General features: G+C 36.6%; 3 protein-coding genes across 3 annotated transcripts; all 3 read left to right on the top strand.

Moving 5' to 3' along the window:
- Positions 1–796: 796 nt before the first annotated feature.
- LOC132188464 (7-deoxyloganetic acid glucosyl transferase) lies at positions 797–2,638 on the top strand. The gene is made up of 2 exons (XM_059602919.2): positions 797–1,398; positions 1,662–2,638. The coding sequence occupies exons 1-2, from the start codon at positions 882–884 to the stop codon at positions 2,606–2,608; spliced, it is 1,464 nt and encodes a 487-aa protein (XP_059458902.2). The 5' UTR covers positions 797–881; the 3' UTR covers positions 2,609–2,638.
- A 6,035-nt stretch (positions 2,639–8,673) lies between these two features.
- On the top strand, positions 8,674–12,489 carry LOC148585163 (uncharacterized). The gene is made up of 5 exons (XM_088517722.1): positions 8,674–10,553; positions 10,654–10,911; positions 11,003–11,111; positions 11,198–11,791; positions 11,971–12,489. The coding sequence occupies exons 1-5, from the start codon at positions 8,767–8,769 to the stop codon at positions 12,487–12,489; spliced, it is 3,267 nt and encodes a 1,088-aa protein (XP_088373848.1). The 5' UTR covers positions 8,674–8,766.
- Positions 12,490–12,746: 257 nt separating this feature from the next.
- On the top strand, positions 12,747–14,702 carry LOC148585162 (uncharacterized). Its single transcript, XM_088517721.1, has 6 exons — positions 12,747–12,848; positions 12,954–13,184; positions 13,260–13,352; positions 13,451–13,552; positions 13,647–14,168; positions 14,685–14,702. The coding sequence occupies exons 1-6, from the start codon at positions 12,747–12,749 to the stop codon at positions 14,700–14,702; spliced, it is 1,068 nt and encodes a 355-aa protein (XP_088373847.1).
- Positions 14,703–15,718: the final 1,016 nt, after the last annotated feature.

Below are 15,718 nucleotides of genomic sequence, written 5' to 3'. Positions count from 1 at the left end.
ATGACCAAAACGCACTTTAAACAAAAACTTATGTCTTAAAAGTTCTATTTCTTAAACGCAATTCTAAATAAGCTCTAAGAGTTTGCTTTTTTTTTTTTTTTTTTTTAATATGTCCACACAAGAAGGGGGAGAGATTCAAACTAATAATTTCCGCTTTATGAGGCGTGATCACTAGCCGATTGAGCTATCTCGCATACAAGAGTTTACTTTTTTAAAATAATTTGTTTTTACTATTCTAATTTCTACCAAAAAGGTTTACAACAAACTGTCCAAGGTGACGTCAGGCATTTTCTTATCTACATTTTGATACTGTGAGAATATTTTAGATACTTTATTTTGGACCAATTACTCCAATATCATAAGTATAAGTTGTATAACCAGATCGATACTCCAAGACTCTAGTGCTCATGTCTTTATCTATGAGTCAGAATGATGCATATTTCTAATAATTCCACGAATTTCCGACAAATTAAAACGGCAAGCTTGGATTGTTCTGTAATCATTCACCATATGGTCCATATATATCTAATCATTCTGCGTAAGGTAGCGCTATAAATCAACTTTTTTTATTTTATAATTATTTTTTAATGTTGATATGATTATTTCAATTAATTTTTAATTTAAATAAAAGACTAATCTAAAATTTTATTCGATCTGCCAAAACATTACAATTTTTTTTTTTTTTCAACTACTACGTATTCTATACAAACTTATATTATAGTACTCTTTATTTTACTTAAATATTATTTTTGATAGTTTTCTTTTCTTTCTGACTTTCTCCCTCTAACCGCAGGCTACCAACCCCCATCGCAGCAGTGTTTCCTGCCATACAATTAGTTAAGGAGCCTTGTAGCGAGAAAGCAGACCTTTTAGATCTCAACATGGAGGAACGGCCAAAAGCTCCTCCGCATGTCCTAATCTTTCCCCTTCCAGCACAGGGACATGTCAACTCCATGCTCAAGCTAGCCGAGCTTCTTTCCCTTGCCGGCATCCATGTTACCTTCCTCAACACAGATCACAACCACGATCGCCTACTCCGTTACACCAACGTCCTAGACCGTTTCGCACGTTTTCCTGGATTCCAATTCAAGACCATCCCTGATGGACTTCCTGCCGACCACCCACGAACCGGCGACCACTTCATGGAGTTGTTTGATACCTTAAATTCTGTAACTATGCCTATATTTAGAAAGATGCTGTTTTCGGGTCAATTAAATTCAAATAGTAGTAGACTGCAAGTGAGTTGCATCATAGCGGATGGGATCTTTAGCTTTCCTATTGATGTCGGCGACGAACTTGGCATTCCCGTCATTCATTTCCGTACCATCAGTGCTTGCTCCTTCTGGGCTTACTTTCGTATCCTAGATATAATTGGGGCCGGCGAGCTTCCCATTAGAGGTATCTGCTCTTTCAATTCCCACATTATCATTTTCCAGTATTCTCACATGGATGTCACTTATATATACAAAAATGATTAGGGGCCTTAGTAATTTTGTACATAGCAAGAATTAATGTTATCATCTTGAAAATATTAGCAAATTTAAGACAAATATTGTGAGCTTTTGTGGGTTGTACATTCGTTTAGTTTCTCAACAACCAAACATGGAGTGAAATCTGTAACAATACTAAGTGGGTCTATAAATGTTAATTAATCACTCTAGGAAACGAAGATATGGATCGCGTTATAAGTAGTGTGCCAGGCATGGAAACTTTTCTCCGGTGCCGAGATCTACCCAGTTTCTGCCGAGTCAGCAACCTGGCAGACCCGAATCTCCAACTCGTTATGAACAAGACCAGACAATCCCCTAGAGCCAGTGCACTCATTCTCAACACGTTTGAAGAACTAGAAGGACCTGTACTCTCCCATATACGCACTCACTGTCCCCAAATCTACACCATTGGACCCCTCCACGCACTCCTCAAACTCAAACTTGGATCCGAAACGACCACCTTGCACTCTCAGTCTTCCAACAGCCTCTTCGATGTGGACAGAAGCTGCATGACGTGGCTCGACGCTCAACCTTTCAAGTCTGTAATCTACGTCAGCTTCGGAAGCATTACCTCAATGACAAAGGACGCGCTCATGGAGTTTTGGCATGGTTTGGTCAATAGCAAGAAGCGGTTCTTGTGGGCCATACGGCCCGACTTAGTGGACGGAAAAGGTGGCGACGGTCAGACTCCGGCGGAGCTGGTGGAGGGGACGAAGGAGAGGGGGTACATGGTGGGTTGGGCCCCACAAGAGGAGGTGCTGGCCCACCCAGCCGTTGGTGGGTTTTTCACCCACAGTGGGTGGAACTCGACCTTGGAGAGTATAGTGGCTGGGGTGCCCATGATTTGCTGGCCTTACTTTGCGGATCAGCAAGTGAATAGCAGGTTTGTGAGTGAGGTTTGGAAGCTTGGGATGGACATGAAGGATGTCTGTGATAGAGTTATTGTGGAAAAAATGGTGACTGATCTGATGGTTGAGAAGGAGGAGGAGTTTCTGAAATCAACGGTTGAGATGTCTAGGTTGGCAAGAGAAAGTGTAAGCGAAGGCGGGTCCTCTTACAGTCATTTGGACCGTCTAATCGACGATATAAGGTTGATGAACGTGGGTGCAAAATGCTGATTTTTCGTTTCTTTTTTTATATGTTTTTGTAGTTGGTACTTTTTTTTTTTTTTCGTTTTTTTGAACATGGAAGACATGGATCTTTAGACCTATGTTATAATTTAATTAAATTTGTAATTTATAATTTTTATAAACTCAAGTTTTAGAAATAATTGATGATTTAACGTAGTATCAAAATAGAAATTGACTGCCATATTTGGATTATTATCAAGCGCTTTCTTGTTTATAGAATTTCTAGACGTGTTTATTAATCTTTGTTGATTATTTTCCTTCATGTCTATGGAGTATTTTATTCATTCTAAACTCCTTAAATGCTTTCTCTTTGCTAATCATTTGTTGGGATTAAGTTTACAAACTAATACCCAAATATACGGACACTCAGAAAATAGAAAGAACAAAAAACAAGATGAAAATAATACTTCAATATTGAAGAGAAATATCAAGCTTCCCACTTGTTTCTTTCTTGATTGCTTGATTTCCTTACTTAATCTAACGTACACAATATCCTTATATAAGGATTTCGTACATGTGAACACAAATATTACTTAACATTCGAAAGTCAATAAAAGTTGCTCTAATAATTATAGTACTCAAGAGCTAATTAAAACTAAAAATCACAAAGTCTACTTAAGTTGTCGCCTAATAAATATTCTTTTGACTTCTAAAGCATGTATAATTTACTAAGCTAATTAAAGTAAAAGAAAGCTGTGCCGAAATGCTAGAATTAATTAGAAGGAAACGCGTACAACCTTCTTGCATGCTTTTTTTGACTTTATATTTTTATTTGCATTTCCAACAAGTATAACAAAAAGCTTTGTCCTACATAAACATTACACTAAACGACTACTTTCATATTAAGTGGCCAATTTAAGCATATACAGTAGGGATAAGGAGACAAATAACCTTTTTTAAATAATGAAAGCAAGTCTAACAAATTTTCTTAAATATACTACTACATAAAATAGGTTGCACAAGCCATTTGGGTACGTACGTAGTATGGAGAGGTGAGAGAATGTGTAGTACTCTTTGACGCATGCAGTAAATTATCTTCGATTTGTGACAGTTCAAGGATCATGATTTATTGGAATTCTTAAGAAATTTTAGTTTTTGAAATTTCGAATTCAAGCTATCAATTTTTTTTTAATAGTCATTGTTCTGTTGTCACGTATCCTATTACTAATAAAATAATAAATATTTATTATTTTATTATTTTATTAGTAATGTGACACATGATAGAAAAATAACCCTTTAAAGAAAAATAGATGACTTATATTTGAAATTTCAGAAACTAAAATTTATTTAAGAATTTCACTAGATCTAGATCCCAGTTCAAACATGCATTCATAGTAAAGCTAACTAACAAATTCGACATACTACATAAAATAATTGAGAAAGCCAATTGCAGATCTTTGTCCATGGACAAAAAAATAAAAAGTTTCATTCTGTTCATCTCAAATTTAACTTTAATATTGTTATTTTTTGTATCACATCAATCACATTTTACTACTAATCAACAAAAAAAAAAAAAAAAAAAAAACTCTACAAAACAATTTTTTTATTTTTTTTTTTCATATCACACATTCATATTTTTTTTCACACATCAATCAAAGATTCCAACAGGTTGCAGGCCACTTTCTTTTTTCAAGCCAATGGCAAACATCCCCATTGAAATTTTGTACTTGTAAAGTTGCAGGAGATGACAATGAATAGGTCAATCGCTTGTATTGTTCACTTGAAATAAGGATTCTTTCTAGTTTAAATGAAAAAATAAAAAATAAAAAAATAAAAAATCAAGTTAATTATATTTGTAAGACATTTTTGTCTTTCAAAAAGTGAAAAAGACAAAACTATACTTCAAATATAATTAATAGAATACTTTCCAATTCATTTAAGCTGAAAAGAATCTTGTTCCGTCCGCTTATTTTTGAATGGCAGGAAATGGCAGTGAATATTACATTTGACGTACACCACCATTATAATTTTTTTTTTTTTTTTTTTTTTACACAGATCCAACCTCCTGTAAAAATTGTCATGTCTCTCAAAAAATCAATAAAAAAAATATAATTGAAGAAGGTGGAGACTTGGACGGATATATATACTTTGTTTTCTTTTTTCTTTTTTTTTTAATTGTTTAAGGGAAGTTTATTACAGCCAAAAAACCAAAAAAAGCTTTGAGAGTGATCAGCCACTTGCTCAAGATTCTAAAAACTGCCTAATTATTTGAATCAGCAACCAGAGATGAAAATTTAGAACGACGGAAAAAATGGCCTAAATAGCACGTGATAAAGCATGATTGAATCTAAAATTTTGGAGGAAGAACCAGTGTGACATATACCAAGTCTACTACCATTACGTACTGCTACGGTTTCAGTACCCTTTTAAGGCTACTACATGGTCAGATTTTCTAAACCAGCCATAATGTGGGTGTTGGCTCCACTGTTTGATAACTAGTGATCTTCATCCACTACAAAAATATTAGGGTGTAGTGACGTGGCAACTGTTCATACGAATGGTGCCACGTCACTATATTGTAACGTGTCAAAAGATAACACGTTACCATAATTTATAGTAACGTGGTATTTTTTACACGTTACAATATAGTGACGTGCAAAAATAGCACGTTACCATAATAGTAACGTGGCAAAATGCCACGTTACCATATTGTAACGTGGTAAAATGCCACGTTACCATATGCTAACGTGGCATTTTACCACGTTACCATATTGTAACGTGGTATTTTACCACGTTACAATATGGTAACGTGGTATTTTACCACGTTACAATATGGTAACGTGGTAAAATGCCACGTTACAATTTGTCCAAAAATTATTACTATAGTTGTAATTGTAATTATTTGTCCAAAAAATAATTTTACCACGTTATCTTGATAAAAAAATTATTTATTTACCAAGATAAATATTAATAATAATTTGTCCAAAAAATTATTTAAAAAAATATTAATAATAATTTTGATTAAAAAAATATTGGGGCTTACAACTTTGTGATAATTGCCCTAGAAAGATCTCATGCTAAATATTAATATTGTGAGTCCCCAGAGAAAGATCAAAACTTAAAAAATATATAGCTAAGATATGCCTCTACAACAGAATATGCATTAGTGGTTGTGTTTTACAACACTAAATGCATCATTACTACTTCTTATGTGTCAAGCATGGTAGACGCTATCAGTTCTATAATATTAACACTATGCTTTATTTCATAGGATATGCAGTAATTGATAAGATTAACCCTATCAATTAATTAACCAAATTAAGGAATTGGCAAATGTATATCAATCCCTTAATTAAGCATGGTGAAAATATATATATATATCAATTTGATTATGTGTAATCAAGTTGATAATTATCAATTAATTAACTTAAAATAAATTTAGTTTAATTTCATAATTGCAAGTATTATGTAATATGAAGTTTAAATATATCAAGAACTATGATTATATATTAAGCTTGATTAGTAATTTGCAAGTATATATATTAATATAAATTACAGGTTTATATCAAATAATTATATATATATATATATATATATATATATATATATATATATATATATATATTAAGAGTTATAATATATATATATATATATATTAAGCTTAATTATCAACTTAATATCATATATTTATATCAATTAATTATATATATATATATATATATATATATATATATATAATATATATTAAGAGTTATAATATATATATATTAAGCTTAATTATCAACTTAATATCATATATTTATATCAATTAATTATATATATATATATATATATATATATATATATATATATATATATATATATATATATAATATATATTAAGAGTTATAATATATATATATTAAGCTTAATTATCAACTTAATATCATATATTTATATCAATTAATTATATATATATATATATAATATATATTAAGAGTTATAATATATATATATTAAGCTTAATTATATCAACTTAATATCATATATTTAAATCAATTAATTATATATATATATATAATATATATTAAGAGTTATAATATATATATATTAAGCTTAATTATATCAACTTAATATCATATATTTAAATCAATTAATTATATATGTATATATATATATATATCTATTATTAATATATATATATATAATTTTAGTAACGTGCCACATAGGCACGTTACAATTTGGTAACGTGCTTATGTGGCACGTTACCATTTGGTAACGTGTCTATGTGACACGTTACCATTGTTTCATCGGGACCATGCGCTTGCCTGCAGCTGTTTCAATTTTTTTTTCTTTTTTCCCTGCGCGCCCCTCTTTCTTCTTCTCCTTCTCTGGTTTTGTTCTTCTTTTCTCTGGTTTTTTTCTTCTTCTCTCCTTCTCCTTCTCTGCGCAGCTTCCTCCTCTTTCTTCTTCTCACATTTTCCAGCCACCTTCTCCTGAATATTTCTCTCACATTTTCGACCTTGTTTCTAACTTCCTCGGATTTGTAGCCGGCAGCCACTCATCACCTCACGCCACCGTCTTCTAGCTCTCTCCGCCGGCGAACTCCGCTCCGGCCGCCAACTCATCTCTCACTTGTTTTTCGCCCATCATCAGGTATATATATATATATATATATATATATATATATATATATATATATATATATATATATATTTAAGTAGTATATATATATTGATGTGTAGTTTAGAATATTTTTCTCTGCAGTAATTAATTAAGGGAATGGAAAAATTCATTATTGTAATGTATGGGTGTATAGAAATATTGTATATGTGTATGTTAATGCTTTTTTTGTTAGCTAGTCAACTTATTAATTTGGTTGAAATAGATTAGTTTTAGTGTCCTATGTTTGTACGTACGTAGAAATGTAATATTGTTTAATATGGGCATGCATGCAAAATATTTATAGACACGTAGGTCTTTAGTTAGATAGTTTGAAATTAGCTAATTAAATGTTTTTACATTGTGTATGTTTTACAAACCTATATATTATATAAATGATCACTTATATGTGACATAAAATATAGATAATAGATTATATAAATCATTTATATAAATGATTACAAAAATACATAATAAAAAATACATAATTCTATCAAATAATTTTTTTTTTTTTAAAAAAAAAAACTACCTCGGCAACTAGTTACATGAATTTTATTTAGGGTCCCCATATGAAATTAAAATTACGTAACTTTATTTTTTTCAATAAAGTGAGACAAAAACATAACTTAAATTTGTTTTATTTAGGGCCTCGTAACAAATTACAATCTTTTATTGAGTTGTTTAATATAAGTTGGTTTAGGTTTTGCAACTTTATATTAGAGTACATGTTATTAAATAAACAACGAACGTATAAATTCTTTTCCAGTACGGTACCCATGACAATGGTATATAATTTTGTATTATAATGTGGTTTAGGGTTTGAAATACCGCATTACTTCAAGTCATGTAAACTTTTAGTAGAAAAAACAACAAATCAGAATGAAATAAAAGAATAACAATAAAGTAGTTAACAACAATTTACTTATTCACTGTTAGGGTTCCAATGGGCCATAGTTATGCATTTATGTTTACGTTTAGCTTAATTCTTATATATTTATGTTTCTAATGTACGTAGTAACGATATGGACAAGAGTTGGATGAAGAAATCAAGGGGTACGACGGAATACAGAGAAGGATGTAGAGCGTTTGTAGAATTCGCAGTTAGGAACTGTGACACTCCCGACAAACTTATTTTGTGCCCCTGTAAGACGTGTCGCTGCAATAGGAGACACCCCCCATGTTTGGTATACGACCACTTGACAGGAGGGAAAGGAATGTGGCCCCAATACACATTCTGGATTTATCATGGCGAGAGGCCTGTTCGAGCTCCCGTAGATGGCTCGAATTCATCACATCCGGCAACAGCTGCGGGTGCAAGTTCTGAACAGGGTGGCAATATGCATGCCATGTTGCGTGATGCATTCGGCATGCACGAAGTTAGAGTTGACGATAGGGAGCCTCGGGTTGAGGTGCATGGAGAGGAAGAAGACATTGTGGATGACGAAGCCGATGGAGGTGACGTACGAAAGTACGAGGAATTGCTTAAAAAGGCAGACAAACCGCTTCATGATAAGACCAAACATAGCAAGCTGAGTGCTACTGTACATCTGTACAATTTGAAGTGCATGGGTGGAGTTAGTAATACGATATTCTCGTGTTTCCTCGATCTAATCAATCAGTTGGTTCCTGTAGATGATGGAGCCTTGCCAGTTAATACATATGAGGCGAAACGGTTTCTTAGGGACATGGGACTCGGGTATGAGAAGATTCCAGCTTGTCGCAATAATTGTATGTTGTTCTGGAAGGGCAATAACGATTTAGATTCATGTGTTAAATGTGGAGAATCTAAGTGGAAGGACGAAATTAATTTCGACGAGGATGGCCACCCTATAACGTCGAGTAAGAGACGTCCAGTCAAGGTTTTGCGGTGGTTTCCCATCATACCACGACTACAGAGGCTTTTTATGTCAGAGCATACTGCACCCTATATGAGGTGGCATGCAGAAGGCCGCACTAAGGACGGCGTTTTGAGGCATCCTGCCGATGGCGAAGCATGGAAGTCATTCGACAATTTATATCCGGACTTCTCATCAGACAGTAGGAATGTAAGACTTGGCCTAACCTCAGATGGATTTAATCATTTTGGGAACATGACCACATCTCACAGTACTTGGCCTGTAATGCTTGTACCGTACAACCTGCCTCCTTGGATGTGCATGAAACAAACGTCTTTCATATTATCCTTGATTATTCCAGGTCCAAGTTCACCTGGAATGGATATAGATGTGTACATGCAACCGTTAATTGAGGAATTGCAGCAACTATGGAGTGTGGGGGTACGAACATTTGATGTCTCATTGAAAAAGAATTTCATGCTCCGAGCGCAGTTGATGTGGACAATTAATGACTTTCCGGCATACGCGGACTTGTCTGGGTGGCCTACAAGGGGTGGAAAGGCATGCCCTTGCTGTATGCATGCAACAAGGTCTAGACGGTTAAAACACGGACATAAGTTTTGCTTTATGGGGCATAGGCGATACCTGCCCATGGATCATCCGTGGAGGCGAAAAAAAAATACATTTGACGGTAACCGAGAACTTGAATGTGCCCCTGATGTTCCAGATGGAGATGAAATCCTAAAACAGTTAGAAGGGATAGCATTTGGGGATGAGAGCGCCGGTAAGTCAGTTAATATTGATACTTCACATGCAAAGAGAAAGAGAACTGATAATATCTTGTGGAAGAAAAAAAGTATTTTCTTTCGTTTGCCGTACTGGAAGGATAATTTATTGCGGCATAACCTTGATGTCATGCACATAGAGAAAAATGTGATGGACAATATACTTGGCACAATTCTAGACATTAAGGGAAAAACGAAGGACAACCTTCAAGCACGAAAAGACTTGCAAGAAATGGGTTTGAGACAAGCACTGCATCCTTTCACAAATGATGATGGAAGAATCTATATGCCTCATGCTTGCCACACAATGTCTAAAGAGGATAAAGCTAGTTTCCTAAAAGTGCTTCGAAATATAAGGGTGCCAGACGGATATGCCTCGAACATTTCCCGATGTGTAAAACTTAAGGACCGGACGATCTCGGGTTTAAAGAGTCATGACAATCATGTATTGATGCAACAGCTTCTCCCAATTGCATTGCGTGGATCACTGCCCGGTAACGTAGTTAGACCGCTAGTTGAAATTTCTGCATTCTTCAGGGGCATATGTTCAACTGCGTTGACCCAAGAGGATCTGACCCGACTTGAGGATGGGATGTATACGACTATGTGCAAGATGGAACAGATATTCCCCCCCAGTTTTTTCACAAGTATGGTTCATGTTGTGGTGCACCTTGCCCGTGAATGCCGTCTTGGTGGACCGGTACAGTATAGGTGGATGTATCCGGCAGAGAGGTAACATTTACTGAAAAAAAATTAAAACTAAAATTTTGTTGCCATTTATTTATTTTAAAACAATGATTAGATGTAATAATTAGTTAGTTTTGATATGTAGGAGCCTCGGGGTGTTCAAATCAAGTGTGCGAAATAAAGCGGCTCCTGAGGGTTGCATTGCGGAGGGCTACATAGCAACTGAGTTGGTGGCATTTTGTTCGATGTATTTAGAGAACGCACCGACATTCCACAATAGGCCGCAACGAAACCCGGATGGGCCTAAAGGAGCTGGAACCCGAGTCGTTCTCAACCGTCTCACGTTGACACAGATTCACCGTTACATCCTATTTAACTCAGATGACTTCCTCCAATTGCGGACGTTAGTATTGTGTAATGAATATATGCATGCTCATATCATGCAACAACGTTAGTTGTGAATTAAATTTAATTGATTTTATTTCAAAATGTAGGCTACATAAGGATTCGATAAGACAAAGTGCAAACAGGGGGCGAACGATTACGGATGATCATTTGGAAACCCTACATTTTGAGCAATTCTGCGATTGGTACCGTGACTACGTAAGACTAATGTCACCCCTTATAAATTTCATAATGTTTCATCAATGCACTAACAAAACTTCATCATTATTGTATATGACTCGTAGGTCGATAGTTCGGACGATCGACTTCGGAAGGATATGGGTGCCAAACTAGTAATGCATTGTAGAGGTCCGATGGTCTCAGCAGTCCAATATAATAGATATGTGGTAAACGGCAAGTTCTTTCGAACTGTCGCACATGATGTGGGAAAAAGGTCTCAGAATAGTGGCGTGTGCGTGCCGACTGTTGATGGCGAAACATACTACGGGAAAGTAACTCAAATACTTGAAGTGGAGTATTACGACAGGACAAAATATGTTGTGTTCAAGTGTGACTGGGCGGACACCACAAGGGACAGGGGATACAGGGTGGACGAGTATGGCATAACGCTTGTCAACTTCAAAAACCTTGTCCATAAGGGGGACCTGATTAGTGATGAGCCGTATGTACTAGTTTCCCAAGTGGAACAAGTTTTTTACGTCGGAGATGAAAGGAATCCAGATTGGGCTTGCGCGGTGAGGACGAAACCTAGAAACATATACGACGTTGGTCAGGGTCAAACGCCTGATGATCCTCATGCCAACTATCACGAGATCGAGAGTGAGCCACTCACTTTAAACAATAATCAGTTGTACGATCCGCACGATGACATCCAATATGTCCGACCCGGCTTTGCACCAATCGAGGCGTATGGCATTTCATATGAAATAAATATTTTACATTTATTGATTTGTTGTTACTTATTAATTTGTTCATTTATTAATTTTTGCGTCATATATGCAATGAATATTTTTCACACTATACACATAACTAATTGGGTGCGTGCTGTATTTCACAGGGTCCTATGAGTACTCGGGGGAAGTCAAGAGGACGGCGGGGAGCCGCTTCTACATCGAGATCACACCATGTCCTGACAGATAGTGAGGCACAGGAAGTTGTTATGCTTATGCAGCAGCAATCAGGGTATCGACCTATACTTCCGGATAATGTAGACGAGCAGTTACATGCCAGAGACGATCATGCCTGTACCCTAGTCTCCACATCTCAGCTAGCTGAGATATCCCAAATACTCGCGGAGGCAAGAGGCCCGACAGGCCTTACACAGTTTGGGTATCGATATGAGCCTAGTCCTTACGAGCCTGGCGCCTCCATGCGTATGCCATCCCCGCCACCCCCATTGCCGCATGGCTTTTTCGATCAGCAGCCAAACAGCGGCGCACCTATGGATAATAGTGAGACACAGCCTGGTGAAGACATGGATGATGGGATAGGTGAGCAGCACGATGAGCATGATGATGACCTTGATTGGCCAGCATTGACTATTGACGAGGTTCGCACGATAGGTATGTATGTATGATATTCCGAACCATAAATGTGTACATATTTATGCATGATGGTACATATAGTTAATTAGTACATAAATTCAAATAATGTATGTCTAACCATTTGTGTGCTAATATATACTTCATCATTGCAGATAGGGCGGGTAACTTTGAGGTGTTGATCGTAAAAGACTCACACAAGTTGTGGGACATTCCTGATGGAAAAAGGGTGGTCATGGAGTATAATGGCGCGTGGCAGCCCGTAGGACAAAGCGGCAAAAAATTTAGACGGATGATAGGGAAGACGTGCAAGACCGGGACTTTTATCAAGCTATCCGACCCCTGGAAGCATGTACCAGAACAAAGCAAGGAAGATTTATTTGAGTCATTGATGGTAAGTGTAGTTTAGATGTTTGTACTTTATGATTTGTACCAGTCTAAAATTAAATAATTTGTGAAACAACAAACGCTTTAATTAGAGCCTCGTTAATTGATGCAGAATTACTTCTATATCATGCCTGGGTCGGATATGGCGGCAATTAAAAAAGATGCTTTTAGAGACATGGGGGAGAAGCAAAAGCTTTTGAGGCACAAGTTGAGGCAGAAGCTCATGATTCAGAGCGACGACACTCCTGGGACAGTGTCGGCAAGGATGGCTCACACCATTTCAAAGTACAACCCAAGAGATGTGGAAATATTGTTGGGAAAATGGTGTACTCCCGATTATCAAGTAGGTTATGACTTCGAACTATTTGACTTTTGACTTTTGTTAGCGATTAATTATGTCTACATATTGGATTCGTAGGCTTATTGCCAGCACATGAAAGACATACGCAAACAGAATGAAATACCGCATTACACAGGCTCGAAGAGCTTAGCAAGAGTCGCACATGAGGAGGTACTATACTACTCTTACTTACCATGACTATACATATTTGTGATATATTGCGTAGTATATATCATAAATATTTAATTGATGCTTTCAATTTATTGCAGTTTATTAGTTCAGGCAAGACTCCTACACGAGCGGTCACGTATATCAAGTCCCATACAAAGTCAGATGGTAGCCGTCCAAATCCGGTGGCCGCAGAGAGAATCGTAAGTGTATTAACTTATTGTCGTGAATCTATTGTTATGTATTAACTTATTGAGTCTTATTTTATTGTATGTAAATGTGAATGCTCATGTATAGGCTCGGATGGAAGAGTTATTGCCAAATGACCCTGCGGAGCAGGTAGAAGGGCCCCAAGGCACAATTAGGTGGACACCGGATGATGCTTATGCTCAGGCGCACAACAATAAGCCAGAGTATGCGGGTCGTGTCCGTGGAGTCAGTAAGAATATCTTGCCCGCACCTGGCACTAGCTACTCATACTATACACCGTCCCAAACACGGTCGCAGAACCGGGGCGGCCCGATGATATCGCGCGAAGAATTTGAAAGAGCCATGCAATCAGAGAGGGAGAAGCATCGTCACGAAATGGATGAGCGGCTGACGCAGCAGAGTGAGGAAATTACTGCTTCGGTGACTGCGGCGGTGTCTGCACGGGTTGCTGAGCTGGTGGCTGCTCAGATGGCTACTCAGATGGCTGCTCAGATGGCAGCGTATGAGGCCCGGATTCGCAGCCTTGAGGGGTCGAGACGTATGGGCTCCGATTTGGAGGTGACGACTACCCGGAATCCGCAAGATGCGGAGTCCCCAGCCCGAGTGATTGTGAGATCCTCAGTTGATAGCAGATCAGGTAACAATATATTTTTATTGTTTTTATTTGATTAACACAGTTATCTTATGAGTCAAATAAACTTTGTTCGCATTTAACACAATTGCAACGTAATATGTGTAGATGACGTAAGAGTAGAAGCTGAGGACGATCATAATGACACCACACTTCAGACGCCGGTTGGTCAAAAGTCTCGTTTGTCAATACATTATACCCGTCGTTCAGGCACCCCGTAAGTATATATATATATATATATATAGATATATATGTGCATGGAGCATGAAGCTTTGTATAGTTACCATATTTGTTGAAGTTGTCTCATTGAATAAACATGTATTGTTCGTACAGTTAATATGTGTTTGTGCTTTGTATAATTAATATGTGTTTGTGCATACATAGTTAATATGTATGTCGAGGTTGTATATGCATGTGATAATTATTTATTAGGAGTTTAAAGTTACAAATGTTCACTAATTAGCTAATTGATTATTCGTTTTATCTTTTTGCAGTTAATGCGGCGCAGATGATTGATCACGATGATTTGTGTATTATGATGTTGTATTGATCACGTTAGTTGTATTGTATTTTACTTTTTATTACAAATTTGTACGTTAGTTGTTTGTATACAGTTATTATTACTTAGTTACACGATGTTAGTTATGATTATGCATGGGTTGATTATTGATGTTGGATGTGGGTTATATATGTTGGATGTTGGGTCGTTGGTTGGATGCAGGAGAGTAGAAATGTATGCTGGTTGGTTGGATTTTTGGTTGGTTGGATGCAGGAGAGTAAAAATGTATGCTGGAGAAAAATTACAAAAAAAAAAAAATTTTCTTCCCTGTAAATTTTAGTGACGTGGCATACATGCCACGTCACAAAAGATTGTAACGTGGCAGATTTCCCACGTTACAACTGGTGGTAACGTGGCTGCATGTGCCACGTTACTACCAGTAGTAACGTGGCACATGCAGCCACGTTACCACCAGTTGTAACGTGGGAAATCTGCCACGTTACAACCAGTAGTAACGTGGCACATGTGCCACGTTACAACCAGTAGTAACGTGGCACATGTGCCACGTTACTACTAGTGGTAACGTGGCTGCATGTGCCACGTTACTACTGGTTGTAACGTGGCATTTTTCCCACGTTACTACTCGTAGTAACGTGGCATTAACCACGTTATAACCAGTAGTAACGTGTAATTTTACTAAACGTTACCAAATAGTAACGTGTTGTTTCTGACACGTTACAAAATTTCATTTTGTTACGTCCAATTTCACTACGCCCCAGACACGTTACAAACAACACGTTACAATACTTTAGTAACGTGGTAACCCCATATACACGTTACTACTTGTCCGTAACTAAAAAAATAAATTTTTGTAGTGATCTTGGACATCATTGGCTTGGGCTACCATGGTAGCAAGATCTAATGGTGGATGGCACCCTGGAAAGCATAGTCCATTCGATGGAAGTAATCATGGAAAGAGGAAGGAGTCTAGGGGTATAAACGAGCCGAGCTTGAGCAAGCTTTCCTTGT

Source organism: Corylus avellana, chromosome 6 (assembly GCF_965113065.1).
Source record: "Corylus avellana chromosome 6, dhCorAvel1.hap1.2, whole genome shotgun sequence".
In the NCBI taxonomy this organism is placed as follows: domain Eukaryota; kingdom Viridiplantae; phylum Streptophyta; class Magnoliopsida; order Fagales; family Betulaceae; genus Corylus; species Corylus avellana.
The sequence above is the reverse complement of the archived record's forward strand: the minus strand, read 5'-3'. Positions and strand labels throughout refer to the sequence as shown.